This window comes from Bufo bufo, chromosome 7 (assembly GCF_905171765.1).
Source record: "Bufo bufo chromosome 7, aBufBuf1.1, whole genome shotgun sequence".
NCBI classification, from domain to species: domain Eukaryota; kingdom Metazoa; phylum Chordata; class Amphibia; order Anura; family Bufonidae; genus Bufo; species Bufo bufo.
In genome coordinates this window covers 53267966-53290752 of record NC_053395.1, presented here as the reverse complement: position 1 = coordinate 53290752, position 22787 = coordinate 53267966, and the positions used below count along the sequence as shown (strand labels likewise).

The 22787-nt window shown below is 43.5% G+C and overlaps 1 protein-coding gene across 1 annotated transcript in view; it reads right to left on the bottom strand.

Moving 5' to 3' along the window:
* The window catches only part of LOC121007528 (multidrug resistance-associated protein 1-like), a 150252-nt gene that overhangs the window by 98764 nt on the left and 28701 nt on the right, over positions 1–22787 (bottom strand). Inside the window, exons 4-8 of the mRNA XM_040439516.1 lie at positions 20395–20520; positions 16852–16989; positions 16393–16518; positions 15586–15647; positions 9142–9273 (exon numbers count right to left, since the gene is read on the bottom strand). Of these exons, the coding sequence (XP_040295450.1) occupies positions 9142–9273; positions 15586–15647; positions 16393–16518; positions 16852–16989; positions 20395–20520 (584 nt within the window). The remainder of the gene's footprint in view (positions 1–9141; positions 9274–15585; positions 15648–16392; positions 16519–16851; positions 16990–20394; positions 20521–22787) is intronic.

The window sequence follows — 22787 nt, the reverse complement described above, 5'->3', positions numbered from 1 at the left end:
TGCACTGATGAATGGTAGGGAAAAGTCTATGGCGTATTGGTACGGCTTAAACTTTTTTTCACGCAGTAAAATGCCCTGACCAGGCATCTATGGCCCTTGTACCTGTGTTATTGCGACCTCTGCTGGAGGGGTGTATATATTACACAGAATAAATGCATTATATAGGAAACAAAGGCAACAACATAGGAATGGTACTACAAGGAAAGGAAGGCGGAGTTAGATATAAATTTCCAATTCCCAATAAGCAAAATTTCCCCCTTCTCACAGGGCCAGGCAGTGAAGATGTACATACGCATGGCCCTGAAGTCTCCCGAGTCTTGTGATTGCTTATTCACCTCATTGTTCAGTGCAGTATAGTACAGAAGCTCACCAGGAATGGATTCTGTGCAAGCAATTGCGAGACTTCGAGGGCCTTCAGGGCCAGGCATAAATAAATCTATGTAAAATATATTAAAAAGGTCAATACACAGAGATCACTCCCATGATCCAGTTATACACAGGACTATATTTTTCTACAAGAGAACGTTCTCTCCTTCCTGGAGGAAAGAAGGTTTCTACACCAACACAGAAGAGGGTTCTTTACCGCAAGAGCAGTGAGGCTATGGTGGTGGTGTTGATGATGAACTTACTAAAAGAGTTGCCTATATGACAAGTTATAGGCCTGGATTTCTCATGCCTTCACTGCAGAAGTCTGGCTTCAAAAAGTAACAAAAAAAAATGGGGCTTTTGTGACTTTTCGGGCTCACTTGTGCAAAACCTTTGCGACTTATTTTATTCATTCATTCCACTTTTAAAATATGTATGGGAAAGTAGGTATGGTTAGCTAAGTTAATGGATTTCACCCCAGATTTATCAGAGACTTTACCTCCAGTAGGAAGGTGAAGTAGGAAAACTGGAGCAGCTTTTCTAGATAATTGTTAGACTACTTCCACACTAGCGGAAGGACGGATCAGACAGGCTGTTCACCCGATCGGATCCGTCCTGCCGCTATTTCGCCGTGCTGCCTCTCCGTTCCCATTGACTATAATGGGGACGGAGCTTCGCCGCAGCACGGCGAGAGGCCGCCGGACTAAAAGTACTGCATGTCGGAGCGTGGCCTGACCGGCAATGTAGGAAGCCGCACTACGCTGAGTTCCTGACTGCTCCCGGCTCCATCCTGCGGCTAGACACCTGGTTTCTGCTCCGGATAGCCGCTACAGCTTCAGTGGTGCCTCCTCACTCCTTGGACCCCTCCATGATCATGACAAGGTCCGGTAAGAAGGATCGGGAGGCGGCGGGGCCATCCCGGCAAAACAAAATGACGACGCCGCGCCAGATAAAAGCGGCGGAGATCGTGGCACGGCTCGTGCAGTATGCCAGAGTCTCCTCTCCTGCGGGCAGTGCTGAGGATGCGGGTCCCCCTTCTGTCGCAGTGGCCCCTGATGAGGCGTTGACCGCTGACTGATGAAAAGGCCCATGGCATCCAAGATGGCCGACATCATGAGGGCCAGAAAGAACCAGTCCCAGAAGCCCATCCCGCGGCTACAGTTCAGGCCCATGCGGCACAAGCAGGGTCTTCGATCCTTCCCCTGCCACAGATCCTGGACCCTACTAGCAAAGATATACAGTACAGACCAAAAGTTTGGACACACCTTCTCATTCAAAGAGTTTTCTTTATTTTCATGACTATGAAAATTGTAGATTCACACTGAAGGCATCAAAACTATGAATTAACACATGTGGAATTATATACATAACAAACAAGTGTGAAACAACAGAAAATAGGTCATATTCTAGGTTCTTCAAAGTAGCCACCTTTTGCTTTGATTACTGCTTTGCACACTCTTGATGAGCTTCAAGAGGTAGTCCCCTGAAATGGTTTTCACTTCACAGGTGTGCCTTGTCAGGTTTAATAAGTGGGATTTCTTGCCTTATAAATGGGGTGGGACCATCAGTGGCGTTGAGGAGAAGTCAGGTGGATACACAGCTGATAGTCCTACTGAATAGATTGTTAGAATTTGTATTATGGCAAGAAAAAAGCAGCTAAGTAAAGAAAAACGAGTGGCCATCATTACTTTAAGAAATGAAGGTCAGTCAGTCAGCCGAAAAATTGGGAAAACTTTGAAAGTAAGGGCTATTTGACCATGAAGGAGAGTGATGGGGTGCTGCGCCAGATGACCTGGCCTCCACAGTCACCGGACCTGAACCCAATCGAGATGGTTTGGGGTGAGCTGGACCGCAGAGTGAAGGCAAAAGGGCCAACAAGTGCTAAGCATCTCTGGAAACTCCTTCAAGACTGTTGGAAGACCATTTCAGGGGACTACCTCTTGAAGCTCATCAAGAGAATGCCAAGAGTGTTCAAAGCAGTAATCAAAGCAAAAGGTGGCTACTTTGAAGAACCTAGAATATGACATATTTTCAGTTGTTTCACACTTGTTTGTTATGTTTTGTTATAATTCCACATGTGTTAATTCATAGTTTTGATGCCTTCATAATCATGAAAATAAAGAAAAAACTCTTTGAATGAGAAGGTGTGTCCAAACTTTTGGTCTGTACTGTATATGCTTACTTTGAATACTTCAGTGGGATCACTGCAGGAGAATATGTCATTTATACGACAAAATATGCGGAAAATAACAGTTACAGAAATTGAGGACCAGGTGGGTCGCCTGGAGGATCAAGTTCCACCGGTAAAACGCAACTTGACCAAGGTCATACATAATATTACACTTCTGATAAATAAAGCGGACGACCTAGAGAATAGGTCCCGTCGTAATAATCTTCGCTTAATAGGAATTCCAGAAAGAGCTGAGGGACAGTATCCTGTCCGATTTTTTGAAGATTGGATCAAAAACACGGTTGCTAAAGACTCCCTATCTCATTTCTTTGCTATTGAAAGAGCACACAGGGTGCCATCTCGTCCTCCGCCTCCGGGGGGCCCTCCCAGACCAGTCTTGATGAAGCTTCTACATTTCCAGGACAGGGATATTATTCTTTGTAAAGCCCGGGATCATCCGGATCTTTCCATTGGTGGATATAAAGTTTAAATTTTTCGGCAGAACTGCAACGACGTAGAGCCCGCTTCCTGGATGTGAAACGCACTCTAAGGTCCCATGGAATACAATATTCTATGCTCTACCCGTCTAAACTACGTGTGCAATTTCAGGGTAAAAACCTTTTTTTTTGAGTCGCCAGAGGAAGCCTCTCGCTGGACTGAACAATCGGGATGTCTTTCTGCTATGCCGGGGGATGCTTAGTCGTCGCAGACCTGAAGATGCTCTTCTGTAACTATGATGGACATTTGCCTTGACAGTCGGGCGGATGAGTATTCTGCTTTTTAATTGCACTAACCTTACTTTTTTCCTGCAGGATAGTATCCGATGTTAAAATGATTCTTTGCCCTTTCCTGATGTAGGTTAATAAACATGCTTTCTCAGGGGCACTGCTTGCTGCTGTGGTGGTCTTTTGATACCGCACAGGACTAAACAGCCGATTGTCATGTTTACTTATTAATGGTCGGCGTCGCTGTTTGGGAGTTCTGATGATTATTTTTAGGTCTACTTCTTATGTGGGCTTGTTATTGCTTTCTACGTTGTGGGTTGCAGGAAAACTTTCTGTGCCTCACACTCTCCGTTGGGACTACTCAGTGTCCATTTCTTAATATAATACTGTTGGGCGATGGACTTTGGAAGGACAGATTACTTATTATCCTTCCGTTCTATGTACAGTTGAGTGATGGCGGGTAAAACTAATATTATAGCGTGGAATGTTAGAGGTTTGGGTAGTCCAATCAAGCGTCAGGCGGTCTTTACAGCTGTTAAACCTTATCAACCAGCCATTTTAGGTCTTATCGAGACCCATTTGTCACGCCAGCACCACAGACTGCTTGCTAAGCCCTGGATATTACAAGCCTTTCATTCTACCTTCTCTTCACAAGCTAGAGGGGTTAGCATTCTAGTTCATAGAGCCATCCCATTTGTATGTCATTCTAGCAAATTAGACTCGGAGGGGTGGTATTTTTGCTTACACTGCACTATCTTCAGGGTACAGTTCCTGTTGATAGCTGTTTATGTTCCACCCCTGTATTCCACTGTGGCAATCAAGGAGATTTTGGACTGGATCTCTTATAACCCACAGATTCCTATTTTGTTGGTAGGTGATTTTAATAATTGTCTTGATCCTGAATTAGACAGGTTTTCGTCATCCCAGGCTACGGCACCTTCTGGAGAGACCTCATCGGCAAGACTATTGAGGGAGGTAGATTTATATGATCTCTGGAGGGTTAGATTTCCAATGGAGAGACAATTTTCATGCTTCTCTGCCTCTCACTCCTCCCTGTCCAGGATAGATTTGCCTATTGGGTCTCTGGAGGCCTCTTATGTATCGGTAGTGGAATACTTACGCCCCATCCCTATCTGATCACTCCCCCATTCATCTTGAAATGAAGCTTGAAGAATCTGGGAGTCGTCAGAACAGGTCACTATGGAAGCTTAATCCATTCTGGATCCAATAATTGGATGAGGTAGAGCCACTGACCAGATTTATTGTGGAATTCTTTGATAACAACGTAGGGTCTATGTCTCTGAATTCGGTTTGGGATGCCATGAAGACGTATGTACGGGGCCTCTTTATTCAGAGGATCCAGAGACGCAAAACTAAATCTAGAGCACTAAGGCCATGCACCTAGAGGTACAGACATGGGAACACAGGTTTATAGGCGCCCCATCCCCACATGTAGAGGCCAAGTGGAAGGAGGCGCAAGCTAGGCTCAATGAGCATTTACTACATACAGCTAATAAGCGTTTTTTTCTACACCAAAAATATTTTGAGGTGGATGAGAGCACGGGTAGTTTATTAGCGAGGGTGATTCGTTCACAAGAAGGTCCTTCTAGAATCGCAGCAATACCGACTCCTGACGGAGATCTTTGCATTGAGGATGATATTATACTAAATGTATTGCATGGCTTTTATAGGGAGCTTTACTCCTCTAGAATAGCAGTAAATAAGGAGGATATTCAACAGTATCTTGCTCATATATCGCTTACTAGGCTATCGCCGGAATCCGCTGCTCTCCTGGAAGAACCCCTGACGATAGAAGAATTAGAGATGGCCTTGAGCTCCTCTCCTAATGAGAAATCCCCAGGGTCAGATGGACTCCCGGCGGAATTCTTTAAGCGATATAGGGAGTGTCTTCTCCCTCACCTATTAAATACGTTCAATGAAGCCTTGCAGGTTGGTATTTTGCCCGCATCTATGCGCGAAGCTATAGTGGTAGTGATCTCAAAGACAGATAAGGTTTTAACTCAACCCGAATCTTATAGGGCCATTTCTCTTTTACCACATGATGTCAAAATACTAGCTAAAGTACTGGCCAATAGGCTAAATAAGGTCATATCTCCGTTAATACACAAAGACCAATCTGGGTTTATGCCGGATAGAAGTACAGCCGTTAATCTTAAGAGATTGTTTCTCAACATACAAAGACCGGTACACACAGGGGGCTGTTGGGCTGAGGTGTCCTTAGACGCTGCTAAGCCCTTCAACAGTATAGAATGGAGTTATTTATGGGAGGTCCTAGCAGCTATGGGTTTTGGTAAGGGTTTTATTTCCTGGATACGGTTATTATATCATTCCCCAGTTGTGAGAATTAGGGCGAACGGGTTGCTATCTGGATATTTCCCTTTACATAGAGGTACTCGGCAGGGATGTCCCTTGTCACCCTTGCTATTCGCAATCGCCATTAAACCTCTTGCTTGTTTGCTGCGCACATCGATACACTGGCAGGGTTTTCAGGTGGGTCATCGGGAAGAGAGTTTTGTTGTACGTGGACGACCTGTTATTATATGTGGGAGACCTGCAGAATTCCATAGATTCTATAATGCAGGAAATTGCTGGATTTGGGACTTATTCCCGACTCACCATTAACTGGGATAAGTCCACAATTCTTCCACTAGATCCACTTCCAGCCTCATTTGATATTGGAGGTCTACTTTTACAAGTGACTGACAGATTTAAATATCTAGGGGTGATGGTGACTTCATATCCGACAGACTATATTAAGTTGAATATAGAACCACTAACTTACAAATTTGTCACTAAATCTAATATTTGGTGTAAATTGCCTCTATCAGTTATTAGTCACAGTAATCTCATAAAAAAAATGGTACTTATGCCTCAGTTGTTGTATTCTTCTCCATAATTCTCCAGTCTGGATCCCACAAAGGCTGTTTTTTAAAATACATGGGATTTTTAGGTCTCCAATTTGGAGGAAAAAGAAACCGAGGATAAGTATTGCAACGCTTCAAAAAAAGTAGAGAGGGGTGGTCTATCTTTACCAAATCCATGGTTCTATTTCATAGCTGCCCAGCTGCAACATTTTAAAGGGTGGCTTCAGACTGATGAGCTGGATTCTTCGGCTGCTATTATTTCATCTATCACGAAACAAAGGGCTCCGATTGCCACAGGGGAATTAGGTTCCTCCCGGTCGGTTACACTTCCCACATTGTCCCTGGTGACCAAAGTATGGTCTAAATTTTAAAATATGATAGGTATTACTGGCTTTTGTGATGCTACCCCTTTATGGCGTAACCCTCAATTGCCTGAGATATTTTGTCTGGAAGGTTTTCCTCCATGGGAGAGGAAGGGTCTATTGTTCTTGGGACAACTTCAATCAGATGGAGTTTTCAAATCCTTTACGCAGTTGCAGGAAGAGTTTAGCTTACCCAACAAGGTTTTTTTTCTAGTATTTACAATTGAGGCATGCGTTTCAGACACAATTTCCCAAGTGAGTGAGGATTTTTGACTCCCTCTGTGGTTAAGCATTTATTAAATGGCTCTTCCACTAAAGGCCTCATATGTTTGCTATATAGACATATTATTGACACTTCCTCCTCTTCTACTACCATTAGGGCAAAGGTCCAGTGGGAAAAGGATCTTGGAGTGTTGTCCCAGGAACAATGGACAGATATTCTGGCCCTTACTCCCTCTTTGACGGTTAGTGAATCCCAGCGACTATCACAACTGTACCTTATACATAGAGTATATAGGACCCCACAATTTCTCTTCAGGATTGGTGTTCGTTCAGATTCAAAGTGCCCTAGATGTGGGGAAGAGGATGAGACATTGCTCCATATGATTTGGAGTTGCGGCTGCGATCCTATTGGGAGGATGTCAGAAGTATTATAGTGACGGCAACTCAGATACGTTTACCTGATGACCCTAGGGTCTGTATACTGGGGCTACTGGATTTTCAGGGACAGGGAGACAGGAAACTCCTTATGTATTCATAGACTCCTGTTCCAGGCTACGGTACTAATAGCTGAACACTGGATACGAGAGAGTTGTTAAAAGGATGAATGTAATCCTGAGATTAGAAAGGGGAGTATATGCTAAACAAAATTGTTCAAATAAGTTCCTATCTTTATGGCAGGGGTGGGTTGAGTCCGCGCAACTGTCCTTCTTACACTCCCTCTTCAGGGGATCTACATAGTTACTGTGTAATGTTTGAACGGCTGAGCCATCATACCTAGACAGAACTGTCTTTATGCCCAAACGTATGATTGTCCTTAAAGGGTTTCTATCACTTCGTTGCACATATTTAGCTGTCAGACACTAGCGATCCGCTAGTGTCTGCTCTGCCCAACCACCCTAATATAATTGCTTTTGGGGCAGCCGTTTTGCTAAAAAAATAACTTTTATTAATATGCTAATGAGCCTCTAGGTCATTAGCACCTAGAGGCTCCGTCTACCTTCAGAAACTGCCGCCGCCCAGCGCGTCCCTCCAGCCCGCCCATCTCCTCCTGAATGCGATCCTCCTTGTGAGCGCCTGTATTCGGCGCATGCGCAGTGAATGTCTGACAGCTTCCCTGCTCAGACATCTCCACTGCGCCTGTTCCTTGGAGCACTATGACGTCATCGCGCAGGCGCAGTGGAGATGTCTGAGCAGGGAAGCGGTTAGACATTCACTGCGCATGCGCCGAATACAGGCGCTCACAAGGAGGATCGCATTCAGGAGGAGATGGGCGGGCTGGAGGGACGCGCTGGGCGGCGGCAGTTTGTGAAGGTAGACCGAGCCTCTAGGTGCTAATGACGCCCCCATAGCACCTAGAGGCTCATTAGCATATTAATAAAAGTTTTATTTTTAGCAAAACGGCTGCCCCAAAAGCAATTATCTTAGGATGGTTGGGCAGAGCAGACACTAGCGGATCGCTTGTGTCTGACAGCTAAATATGTGCAACGAAGTGATAAAAACCCTTTAAATCTACAGACATTGATGTCTCTCTGCTCAAGTTAGGAAGGGGTGGGTGGGAGGGTGTTCTTGTGTCATTGAATACAATGTTACGGTACTTCAATCATTTCAATGCTGTATTGTTCATATAAACCTTGACTTCCCATAATTGTCTTAAGTGTCTGCGTACACCACTATCTTTGTATCTTTTTGTACTTATTTTCAACTGTACAAAAAACTAAGAACTCCTTTTTGATGTTCATGTGATAATGTTTATTTCAATAAAAAGAAACTGATAAAAAAAAAAAAAAGTACTGCATGTACGACTTTAGTCCGGCAGCCTCTCACCGCGCACTGCCGTGCTGCGCCGGAGCTCCGCCCCCATCCCTATTATAGTCAATGAGGACGGAGCGGCAGTCCGGCGGAATAGCGGCAGTACGGATCCGACAGAGTGAACAGCCTGTCGGATCCGTCCTGCCGCTAGTGTGAAAGTACCCTTAGGTTTAAGGATAAGACAAATGTATCAAACACTATGGGGCATTTGATAAATATGGCATAAAGTACTCCAACACAGACTCAAGCAAAAATGACTATAAATAATCCCTTCATGATAAATTTCCCCCATAGGTACTAGATTACTCCAGAAGGGTCGTTAATTTTAGGAATTTCTTTTTCTCTTCGATGAGGACATTTGGCTTTATCTCATGGATGTATCTTCCTCTGAATCAACTTTGCACCCTTATATACCATGTTCCTTGTCGTAAAAGTGTTAAGAGATTTTCTCACCTACTATGACCCTGCAGTTTTATGAATGACTTTACATTTTGCCCGTGCAGTTTGTGTAAGAAAAGTCACACCTACTACTAGTTCTGTATAAACTAAATGAACAAAGTGCAAAGTACCAATACAGACACATGGGATTTCATTCAACTTACGATTTGATCTTAAGCCATTCCTTCTGGATCTCTCTTGAGAATTTTAATAAAACGTCTTCTGCTGTGTCCGATTTTCTCAGGGACCAAATATCATCTTCATTTAATGGGCGTTTATAACCCCTGAACATTATTCTTAAAAGGAAAGAAACAATATGAAATAATTAATTGACATCCACTAACTCTTAAAAAAAAAAAAAACTGTCAGCATTAAACCAGAAACATTAGGTTGACCATGCTGAGAAAAACAATATTTTTTTTGTTTGCCGAGAAAGGTGTACTTTTATTTATATGCAAATCAAGAAGTTGGAGCACCAAGGTGCAGGCTGTAGAGCTTCAAGCACCTCTACAGCTATGCCCCTAGTGCTTATTACACTCCCTCGTCCCCTCTGATTGACAGGGCTAGACAAGATAGCCCTGTCTTCTTTCCCCTGCCGCAGTGTCACCAATATGATTCCTTATAAATATAACTGTAAATCGGTGGCAGGGTGTTCAAGCTAATCATGCATTCCACTAGGAATGCATGATTCTGCTAAATGCTCTATGTATTATATCTGATTGCTCACTCATGGCAGTGGAGTCTCTGCAGAGGACAGGGAGAGCCATGGAAGGACAAGAGAATGCTTATTTCCCAGCATCTGTGCTCCTCTGTGAAGTCACCAATGTGTTAGTCCAACCAGAAGTGGAAGTAACTACGACTTCACCGGCAGCAGTAGAACGCAGCTGCTGGGAAGATCTCACAGCAAGTATTCTCTTGTCCATGCACAGCCCTTTCTCTACGCTGCAGAGGCTCCAATGAGCGCCAGCAATCAAATACAATACACAGAGCATCAACAAAATCATGCATTCCTAGTGAACACACTGCCACCTATGATTTAGGACTCGTACACAAACGTATTTTGTTTCCGTGACCATTTCAGAGTTTTCAGTTTTTCCTTCTATAAAATATATATATATTATATATACACACAAATTTAGTTTTTTTAGATTGTATCTGCCATCTATTGGCACAAAACAAAGGCTGAATGTGTCCTGTGAAAAATAATATCTGTAGGTTGGCTCAGACATGAAATAGTTATTTGCAGTTAGATAGGCCCAATAGAAAAACTGGCCTGGTAAGTAAGGAGGGTAAACAGTCTGGTAATGAAGCAGTTAACTAGTTTAGCAACTGAGCACACACGTGGCTTACTATTAATAACCAGCATAGTCATACAGGATCTGCCTTGGTTATTATATACATACATTTACTTAAATGCCATAGTAAAGAGAACCTGTCACCACTCCAGACGTGTTTATTTCAGTAAATCCTTATATTGCCCGTGAACTAACAATCTTTTCTTTAGGAAGAATTGACAACCGGGCATGACCATTTTCCTTGTAAAAGGGGTTTTGTCCCTACACAGGCTGATCGTGGCAGGGCTTCTTGGAAAGAGTTACATCATTTTCTTGCAGGAATAACAGAGGAAAGTGCTCCTGACCACTTGCCTCGACTTCCTGCATCAGGACTAAAGCGGCACGATGACGTTGTCATGTCCACCTGAGCTGGGACAGAGTCATCGCGCAGCTTGGGTTGGGACACCGGCAACTCAGGCCAACAGGATAGGCGGCATGGAGCACTAGTTTTTTTCTGCTCTTTCCTGGCAGGCACTATAATAATGCAGGGGGCACTGCTGTGAGACATTATAATAAGGCAGGGGACACTTTTGAGGGCATTACTGGAGGCAATATAAAAATGCATTGGCATTATAATAAAGCAGAGGGCACTGCTGGGGGACATAATACAGGGGGAACTGCTGAGTACATTATAATACAGAGCAGTGGCTGAAATAATTAGTCACAGCGGTCTGGTCCGAAAGGAGAAGAAGAAGAGGAAAGAACACCTACAGCAGAGAAGACGTCCCTGCATGCAAGACGTATGCAGTGCTGCGTGTAATGTCAAATATGCCTTCAGCAGTAGGGCTGGGGGGAGGGGAGGGGTTGGATTGAGAATTTGGCACAGGGTGGGGGTTCCATTTCAATTCTCACCATTTCAACTGTATCTGAGTCCTATGAAACATACAGTTGTGAACGGGCAGAGAAACACTGCTGGGAACAGTCATTTCTTGCTGGTTGTCCTGATTTTAGGAGGAGACCAGACATAACTTTTCTAGGAGCCCCAGAAGCGGAGCCCACTCCTGGATACAGTATATGAAAAGATGCTCCGGAACGGTTATATTATGAGGAATAAAATTACTTACTAAACATGAACACAAACTGACAGATCCTCTATAAAAGCGTTTTTCAAAGTCACAATATTAATGGCCTATCATCAGGCTAGGCAATCAATATCAGATCGGTGGGAACACTTCTCGGCAAACATTAACTACATGAAGGGGCCGCGGCACAAGGGCAAGTGCTGTAGCCACTTCATTGCTTTAACTGCACGCCATCTACTTAGTAGTGGCTATTTAGGGCATGGTAGCTTTGTCTTTTCACACAAATAAAATGTATACAGGGTCTTGAAATAGTATTCACGCCCCTTTAACTTTTCCACATTTTCTCATGTTACTCCCACAAACTTAAATGTATTTTATTGGGATTTTAGGTGATAGACCAACACAAAGTAGCAAGTATGTGTGACGTGAAAATAAAATGAGACCTGGTTTAAAAAAAAAATCTGGAAAGTGTGACGTACATTTGTATTCAGCCCCCTGTACTTCAGAAGTCAATTAGTAAATAGAATCCATATGTGTGTATTTTATTCTCAGTACTAGCAGAAGGACCCGGCTTCGCATGGGTATATTTAATTTAATGTGTGTGTTAAAAGATATTGACAGTATCCCCCATAACAATGACCTCTACAGCACCCGCCCCTTTAACAGTGAATTCCACAGTCCCCCACCCCTTAACAATGACCCCCCATAGTGCCCAGCCACTTTAAAATGGGACCTCCACAGCAGCCTATCCCCTTTAACAGCGAGTTTCACAGCACCCAACTCCCTTGACCGTGACCTCCTCAGGGGCCCGCCCCCTTAACAGTGACCTCCACAGTACCCCCCTGCCTTAACAGTGACCTCCACACCAGTCGCCCCATTAATAGTGACCTCCACAGCGGCCTGCCCCTTTAATGCTAGCGCTACACAACAACATGTGTCACACATTTTGTTTCAACAATTTTTATAATGATAGGCTATGGCGTCGCACTGCGACACAACAGTTGCAAAAAATCCATCCAAGATGGATTTTTCTGCGACTGTCCCGTTGCAGTGGCAGCATGTCACAGTGCAACACCATAGACTATCATTATAAAAGTTGCCGTGCGACATAAATGTCGCGCGACACATGTAGCAGTGTAGTTGTGCCCTACGTGTCGTGCGACTCATTGTCACGCGACACATGTCGTCGTGTAGCCCTAGCCTAAAGCTGACCTACATCAGTGAAGAAAAATGGCTGGGTTGTTATGGAAACCTGGAGTAAAACTGTGTGTGGAGACTAAGGGCCTGCGAGCTTCTATTGGCTGATAAGGAACATGTGACCGTGTGTATGACAGTTGGGATATGAAGAAAAAGACTTGCAGTCTTGTATTGGCTAATGTAGATCATTTTTTGGGAATATCTCAGGAACGATACGTCCTAGAGAACTGAGACCCCCACAAGATTTCTTTCCAGGTAGCAAGGGATGTGTATACCAAGTTTCTTTGAAATCGATTGTTGCGTTTGAGTGATCCTGGAACATATATAACACGATATCAAAAATATTCCCACGATAACGAGATTAAGAAATTTATTTATAACGATGTATATATCGCGATAAATGCCCATTTAGAAGAAAAAAACACTTGGGGCCACAAGGAGACATTATACTGTATGGGGTAGCCACAAGGAGACGTTACACTGTATGGGGGGGGGCACAAGGAGACGTTACACTGTATGGGGGCAGCCGGGCAGCCACAAGGAGACGTTATACTGTATGGGGGCAGCCACAAGGAGACGTTTCACTGTATGGGGGAAGCTGGGCAGCCACAAGGAGACGTTACACTGTATGGGGGCAGCCACAAGGAGACGTTACACTGTATGGGGGCAGACGGGGGCAGTTCCCCAGCCTCTGATCAGCCCCTCATGTGCCTCCCAGCCTCTCCCTCTTATCAGCCCCCTCTGGTAACCCCCCCCCCCCCCTAGTATTAATCATTGGTGGCGGTGGCCACAGGGTCCCCCTCCCATCATTGGTGGCAGTGGGCCCCCCCCCCTCCCCAGTATTAATCATTGGAGGCGACAGGGTCACCCCCCCATCATTGGTGGCAGTGGGCCCCCCCTCCTTCCCCAGTATTAATCATTGGAAGCCACAGGGTCTTCCCCCCCATCATCGGTGGCAGTCGGCCCCCCCTCCTCCCTCCCTCCCCAGAATTAATCATTGGAGGCCACAGGGTCGTCCCCCCATCATTGGTGGCAGTGGGCCCGGGCCCCCCCCCTCCTTCCCCAGTATTAATCATTGGAGGCCACAGGGTCGTCCCCCCATCATTAGTGGCAGTGGGCCCCCCCTCCTCTCTCCCTCCCCAGTATTAATCATTGGAGGCCACAGGGTCGTCCGCCCATCATTGGTGGCAGTTTGCAGTTCCGATCGGAGTCCCAGCAGTGTAATGCTGGGGCTCCGATCGGTTACCATGGTAGCCAGGACGCTACTAAGGCTCTGGCTGCCATGGTATGTTAGTGAGCAGCATTACACTCACGTGCGTCGTGGCCGCCGGGCGCTCCTTCTTCTGTCTGTGCGGCGCATTGCTAAGGCTTATAATATTAGCAATGCGCCGCACAGACCTATGAGAAGAAGGAGCGCCCGGCGGCCACGACGCACGTGAGTATAATGCTGCTCACTAACATACCATGGCAGCCAGGGCTCCAGTAGCGTCCTGGCTACCATGGTAACTGATCGGAGCCCCAGCATTACACTGCTGGGACTCCGATCGGAACTGAAAACTGCCACCAATGATGGGCGGACGACCCTGTGGCCTCCAATGATTAATACTGGGGAGGGAGGGAGGGAGGAGGGGGGCACTGCCCACATTCCCGGCACCCGACCTCTGAGAGGACGCTGTGATCACCTGAGGGGTTAATTGCGTGGATCACAGCGTCCTCTCAGAGGTCGGGTGCAGGAAATGCGAGTCACAGAATTCCTTCCCTCCCCCACGCTGGCCGAACTGCTGAGAGAGCCGCCGCAAGCGGCCAGCAGGTATCGGGGGCATTTGCACGAGTACAAGTACTCTGCAAATGTCCCGTATCGGTTCATGCTGGGGCGGGCGGCCGCAGATTTAGAAGCGGTCAGCGCCCATGACCGCTTCTATGACGTCACGAAATACTGCGGTATTTACGAAACGGCGATATCGCCATATCGCCGTTTTTTTAATACCGCGGTATATCGTGATACCGGTATATCGCTCAACCCTATATATATATATATATATATATATATATATATATATATATATATATAAAAACAACTACAGCTGTTCTGTGAAGGCGTCAGAAGTTTGCTAGAGAACATTAATGATTAAACAGTATCATAAAAGCCAAGGAACACCTGAGACAGGTCCGAGAGAAAGATGTGGAGAAGCGTAAAGCAGGGTTAGGTTATAAAAAAATAAAATAAAATCCCAAGCTCTAAACATCTCCCGGAGCACTGTTCAATCCATCATCCAAAAATAGAAGGAGTATGGCACAACTGCAAACCTACTAAGACATGGCTGTCCACCTAAACAGACAGCCCAGGAGAACACTAATTAGAGAAACAGCCTAGAGGTCCAGGGTCACTCTGGAGGAGCTGCAGAGATCCAAAGCTTAGGTGGGAGACAACTATAAATTGTGTTCTCCACAAATCTGGCCTTTTTTAAAACAAGCCATAAGAAGTCTCGTGTGCAGTTTGCCACAAGCAAGACTGGGGCGGAGGTTCACCTTCCAGCAGGACAACAACCATAAACATACAGCCAGAGCTATAATGAAATGGTTTAAATCAAAGCAAATTCATGTGTTAGAATGGCCCAGTCACAGTCCAGACCTAAATCCCATTCAAAATTTGTGGCAATTGCTGTTCACAGATGCTCTTCATCCAATCTGACTGAGCTTGAGCTATTTTACAAAATAGAACGAGCAGAAATGTCAGCCTCGAGATGGGGGCAGAATACAAATGCAGGCCACACTTTCCAGATTTTTTTATTAAACATGTATCATATTTGTGTCATTTTCTTTTCACTTCACACATACGTGCTACTTCATGTTGGCCTATCGCATAAAATCCCAATAAAATACACTAAAGTTTGTTGGTGAAAAAAAGTGGAAAAGCTCAAGGGGTTTGAATACTTTTTCAGAGAAAAAAAATAAAAAATAATATATATATATATATATATATATATACATATACACACACAATCTATCAAACCTATACAAGCCTCTACAATGTCACTCATATGAAGTCACTTACTCTGTAAACCAGTTGAAAGTAACTTGGGAAAGAAAAGAAGCACTTGACACAGGGCACGGGTTCTGGGACAGGGAAAGAATAGCAATGTAAGTCACAATGCAAACAAAATATTGTACTTTTATTTCTTATCATTGTTGTATTATTAGAAGTGTTCTTGTTAGGAAAACATTGTGATTCAGAACATACGCTCCTGGCAAATAAAATGAAGCTGCCAATGTATACCGTCTTGGTTGCTTCCATAACTATAAGATTTCATAACATTGCAAAGTATTTAAGATGTTCTCACCAAACAAGTGACCAGACGTCTGCAACTGCACTCCTTTACAGTAAAACAAAACAATAATAATAGCTAGTGCTATACTAATAAATTAGAGATGGCTCAAATAATTTTGTACAAAATGTATTTGCCAAGCATCTCTAATTTATAAGTATAGCACTAGCAATTATTATGCATTTTTGTACTTTATTTGGTTTGCAGAGAGCTGTTGCATTGCAGGTTTTGTTTTACAGTGTTGTTTTCAGCCATAGCAACGTGCCCGTGCGCATTGGGATGTGCTGACTGACCCCCTTTTTCTTTGCAGTTTGCACTCCTTTACAGCTGCACAGGTCGGTCGCTGACTGCCATTACAAAAACGTACGCCACAGAATATACATTTCTATTGAAAATCACCGCAAACACTGGTCAAACATATGCCAAAAGCGCACACCCTTGTGACATTTGTTTGGCCATCAATGTCTATAGGCACATCAGCATATTGACAGACTTGTCCTGCATTATTATTATGAGAAAAAAATAAAACAACGTACCATGTCATTTTTTACACTGGTGAACATTGGAGGTTGATCATTGAAGAAAGACAGAATGCACTGGAACAGCACCAGTAAGAAGTACAACATGAACAGTGTGTAGCGCAGCCAGTTAATCTCTGCTTCCTTAGAAACAGAAAGATGGAGAACAAAAGGGTTAGAATATCTGACATCAGTTTATGTGTTTTTTCTTTATAGTCGTCAACTGATACAAAAACTTTAGAACTTTTGCTTTTCACAGAACTATTGATCCAAAACAATGAGCCCATAAACTCAAAAAGAGAGAAACAGAAAAGCCGTGATTCTCATGTTTTTACCATGTCCGACGGTCTTTCCTCTGCTTCCTACTACTACAACTCCCAGCATGCTTGTAGCCTCATTCTCATTGGAATCTTTCCACAGAAATATTTTGCCTGGGACTATCTCTGGTCTACTCAGTGACCTAGTATTTATCCATACCTGGGAAAGGGCTACTGTGATTTTGGTTCTCAGCTGGAAGACAGCACATATTACAGCAAACATCCAGAATATCAGCAGGAGAGCGGAGGAGCGGACTCCTTGTAACCTCTCATATTGGATGAGACATGTGGCTAGAATCTAGAAAGAAAAGGGAAATTATTTATTTTCAGTTCTTCAATTCAGAAAACATAGTCCTGTCACTTTACAAATAACTATTCAGACCACACATGGAGTACTGTGTACAGTTTTGGGCCCCTGTGAACAAGGCAGACATAGCAGAGCTGGAGAGGGTTCAGAGGAGGGCAACTAAAATTATTGACTGGAATAAGGGAACTACAGTACAGAACATTAGGGTTATTCACTTTAGAAAAAAAGAAGGGAGATCTAATAACCATGAATAAATATATCAGGGAAATAACTTCAGCTCTAAAAGTAGAGGTTACAAATCGAAGTCATATTTTATTCGCAAGCGGCTGTACATGTCAGTGACATTTTGGCCTTCTTCAGACTTATGGCACCAATATAGTCAGTAGTATACAGTCAGGTCCATAAATATTGGGACATCGACACAATTCTAACATTTTTGGCTCTATACACCACCACAATGGATTTGAAAGTAAACTAACGATGCTTTAACTGCAGACTGTCAGCTTTAATTTGAGGGTATTTACATCCAAATCAGGTGAACGGTGCAGGAATTACAACAGTTTCCATATGTGCCTCCCACTTGTTAAGGGACCAAAAGTAATGGGACAGAATAATAATCATAAATCAAACTTTCACATTTTAATACTTGGTTGCAAATCCTTTGCAGTCAATTACAGACTGAAGTCTGGAACACATAGACATCACCAGACGCTGGGTTTCATCCCTGGTGATGCTCTGCCAGGCCTCTACTGCAACTGTCTTCAGTTCCTGCTTGTTCTTGGGGCATTTTCCCTTCAGCAAGTGAAATGCATGCTCGATCGGATTCAGGTCAGGTGATTGACTTGGCCATTGCATAACATTCCACTTCTTTCCCTTAAAAAAACTCTTTGGTTGCTTTTGCAGTATGCTTTGGGTCATTGTCCATCTGCACTGTGAAGCGCCGTCCAATGAGTTCTGAAGCATTTGGCTGAATATGAGCAGATAATATTGCCCAAAACACTTCAGAATTCATCCTGCTGCTTTTGTCAGCAGTCACATCATCAATAAATACAAGAGAACCAGTTCCATTGGCAGCCATACATGCCCACGCCATGACACTACCACCACCATGCTTCACTGATGAGGTGGTATGCTTAGGATCATGAGCAGTTCCTTTTCCATACTCTTCTCTTCCCATCACTCTGGTACAAGTTGATCTTGGTCTCATCTGTCCATAGGATGTTGTTCCAGAACTGTGAAGGCTTTTTTAGATGTCGTTTGGCAAACTCTAATCTGGCCTTCCTGTTTTTGAGGCTCACCAATGGTTTACATCTTGTGGTGAACCCTCTGTATTCACTCTGGTGAAGTCTTCTCTTGATTGTTGACTTTGACACACATACACCTACCTCCTGGTGACTGTTCTTGATCTGGCCAACTGTTGTGAAGGGTGTTTTCTTCACCAGGGAAAGAATTCTTCGGTCATCCACCACAGTTGTTTTCCGTGGTCTTCGGGTCTTTTGGTGTTGCTGAGCTCACCGATGCGTTCCTTCTTTTTAAGAATGTTCCAAACAGTTGTTTTGGCCAGGCCTAATGTTTTTGCTATCTCTCTGATGGGTTTGTTTTGTTTTTTTCAGCCTAATGATGGCTTGCTTAACTGATAGTGACAGCTCTTTGGATCTCATCTTGAGGGTTGACAGCAACAGGTTCCAAATGCAAATAGCACACTTGAAATGAACTCTGGACCTTTTATCTGCTCATTGTAATTGGGATAATGAGGGAATAACACACACCTGGCCATGGAACAGCTGAGAAGCCAATTGTCCCATTACTTTTGGTCCCTTAACAAGTGGGAGGCACATATGGAAAATGTTGTAATTCCTACACCGTTCACCTGATTTGGATGTAAATACCCTCAAATTAAAGCTGACAGTCTGCAGTTAAAGCACATCTTGTTCGTTTCATTTCAAATCCATTGTGGTGGTGTATAGAGCCAAAAATGTTAGAATTGTGTCGATGTCCCAATATTTATGGACCTGACTGTATAAAGGAAGGTGCACTCATGGTGCAGGCACCTTCCTTCATCTCCTACTGACTATATTAGCGGCATTAGTCTGAAGAAGGCCGTAAGGCCGAATGTCACTGACATGTACAGCCGCCTGTGAATAAAACAACTTAAATTTGCAACATCTCCTTTCGGTGCTGAAGTTATTTCTATTTGTATTACAACGTGGTGAGAACCCTACTTCCAGCACCTTCAGTAGTGTGCCACAAGGTGTAAATCACTTAAATATATCAGGGGGCAGTACAGAGATCTCTCCCATCATCTATTTATCCCCAGGACTGTGACTGTGACGAGGGGACATCCTCTGCGTCTGGAGGAAAGAAGGTTTGTACATAAACATAGAAGAGGATTCTTTACGGTAAGAGCAGTGAGACTATGGAACTCTCTGCATGAGGAGGTGGTGATGGTGAGTTCACTAAAAGAGTTCAGGAGGGGCCTGGATGTATTTCTGGAGTGTAATAATATTACAGGCTATAGCTACTAGAGAGGGGTCTTTGATCCAGGGAGTTATTCCGATTGACTGATTAGAGTTGGGAAGGAAAATTAGCTTCACCATCATGAGTGAAAAAACAAATTGATGGCCGGATAACGATAACTAGAGTTTTACAGAACGGTTACATTTCCATAGCATACAGTTGTAGTGAAGGTATTTAACTTAGTTTCTCTCATCCCGCCTCATAAGTTAGACAAATCACATTATACATTATTAGGATTATACATTAATTAATTAGGATATTTGTAGAAGAGAGAATTCTGGTCAGGCGCAAAATCACTGGTAGAGACTGTCTTAATCATCAGATACAATTCTTCTTTATTTGAAGGTAGTGCATGTACATAAAAACAACGCGTTTCAGGGATCCAGAAGTCCCCTTCATCAGGTTATTTTGAGTCATAAATGGCTCAAAATAACCTGATGAAGGGGACTTCTGGATCACCGAAACACGTTTTTATGTACATGTGCTACCTTTTAATAAAGAAGACCTGTATCTGATCATTAAGACAGTCTCTACCAGTGATTTTGCGCCTGACCAGAATTCTCTTATACATCGTACAGTGGCTGTGTTTGGTACTGCAGCTCAGGTCTATTCACTTGAATGAGACAGAGGTGCAAATAGGCCATGTGACTGCGGAACACAACGCCACTTGCCTAAGAGGCCTCAAACAGCTGATCGGCGGACCTCCAGCGCTTAGATACCGATAACCTATCCAGAGGACAAGCCACCAATACTGAATTCCTGGAAAACACCTTTGAAAGCATTTGTCGCATATAACACCGCTCTTAATTGAAGTTAGGAGTGAAGATGACTTAACATAAATCAGTGTAGATTACACATTAAACCGTGTTTTCCCTTTACCATGGCAGCTCCTACTATAAGCGGGCTAATGAGGAGAACCGGAGGCTCAGCAATACCATGCGTCATGTTCCACACGGTGTAGAAAAGTTCTGTATAGCAGACAAGTGTCAGCAAAGCAGAAAGACACTGGAACGAGAAAAGAAGACAAATCCCGGGATCAATCAAATGTCAGAGTTATTAATATAAAAAGATGATGATATTTCTTCCACAGTGCATTAGTATAATCACATCTGCTGCAGAACATTGTACTTCAATGCTTCCTTATCCATCAGATAAGAAGGTAACCAGTGACCGTCCATGCAGGTCTAATGTCTGTGTATTATCTGGTTAGTTAAAGGGGTTGTCCCATAAAAATATTTCTACAGTTTTCAAACCAGCACCTGGATCTGAACACTTTTAATATTGCATTTAATTAAAAATGTATTATAGCTACTGAGTTATACAAAGACATCTTTCCATATAGCGCCACCTGCTGTTTGTTCATTTTCTAATTTCTCTGTCCTGCTCACTGAGATGGCCGCACGTGCTCAGTTCCATCCTTCAGCTGCCACCAGCCACAGCAGAAAGGATGTGCCCCCTGAGAAAGTGCACACCTCCCGAGCTGCCAGCTTGATATAAATCTAGCAGAGCAATGAATGGGAGATCTCTGGATCCATGTGAGGTGCAGGGCTGGTTCTAAATTTGTCAGAAAGAGGTTGTCATGAACTAGATTATGTCTGTTTGTCATTTTTTACATGGATTATGGGATAACCCCTTTAATATTGTGTCAATATAGCATGCTGTATAATATTTATATGCAGACATAAGCTGACAATGAACATGAACAATTATACGTCTGCTCCTGCAAATACCTCGGCTAAAGGCCTCATGCACACGACCGTTTTATTCCGTGTCCGTTGTTCCGTTTTCCGTGATTTTCTGCGGACCCATTGACTTTCAATGGGTCCGTTGAAAACTCGGCTAATGCACCGTTTGTCATCCGCGTCCGTGATCCGTGGTTCCAGTCCGTCAAAAAAATTTTTTTCACGGAAAACGGTTCGCGCACCCATTCAAGTCAATGGGACCGTGAAAAAACGCGGAGGCACACAAGATTGTCGTCCGTGTCTGTTTTTTTCCTATCATTTGCATGGCAAACTTGACTTAGACTTTTTATTACTTTACTTCATGTCTGGTGATCCTCCAAAAATAAAGGAAGACACACGGAAATAAAAACGGAAACTGATCACGGAACAACGGAACACAACAACGGTCGTGTACATGAGGCCAAACACGTGGCAGGAAAGGCAAGACCTCGCGACCATATTATGTGATTACTGCAGAGCTGTAATAATGGCATCCTATGGTAGTTTCTGCACCTACAGATTTTTGCATGTAGTGAACGTGCTTCTATACGCCATAAAATAACCATGACATGCTGTATAGGACTCGGACAGACACGACTTTTCCCTTGTAGCTGGAGGCTGATAATCAGAGGCATGCACACAGATGCATATCATCTGAGAACTGGTTATGGTCCTGACGTACACCTGCATGAATTCTTTTCTTCTATATTCATAGGGTAATGGTAAAAAACGTATATCATGGAACATGATAAACACCATAAAGAAAAATAATAGCATCAAGCAAAGCATTAGTCGCAGGGCAATAGTCGCAGGGTGCACATGAGTACAGGGTAGGGTTGTCACGATACCAAAATTTTGATTCGATTCAGATACCATAAAAAAAAAGTATTGCCATACTCTATTCCATGCGAAAAAAATAAAAACACCAAAAAACAAACAAACGTGTATTCCACATTTTATGGAATGTCCGGCCCATAATCGAACAGCCCGATCCTATTTTTGGGGAGCAAGACAAAAAAAAAAAAAGGGTTGAATCGCATTTATTCATTTTTTTTTCTGTTACGGCGTTCACCGCATAGGAGATATTTTTTTATATTTTAATGGTTTGTACTTTTTCGGGCATGGCGATATGTAATATAAAATATATAAACAATAAATAAACATATGTAAAATTGGGAAAGGGGGTGATTTGTAATATTTTGGAGTTTGCTTTTTTAAACTTTTTATTTAATAACTAGCAGAAGGACCCAGCTTTGCACAGGTATATTTAATCTATTTCATTTAATGTGTGTATCGTTAAAAGATACAGACAGTATCTACAGTACCCCATCCCTTTAACAGTGACCTCCACAGCAGCCACCCCTTTATTAGTGACCTCCACAGTACCCAGTCTCGTTAGGCTACTTTCACACCTGTGCAAGGTGCGGATCCGTCTGGTATCTGCACAGACGGATCCGCACCTATAAATGCAAACGATGGTATCCGTTCAGTGCGGATCCGTCTGCATAACAGCTTTTTCAGATCTGAGTTTTCACGATCGTGAAAACTCAG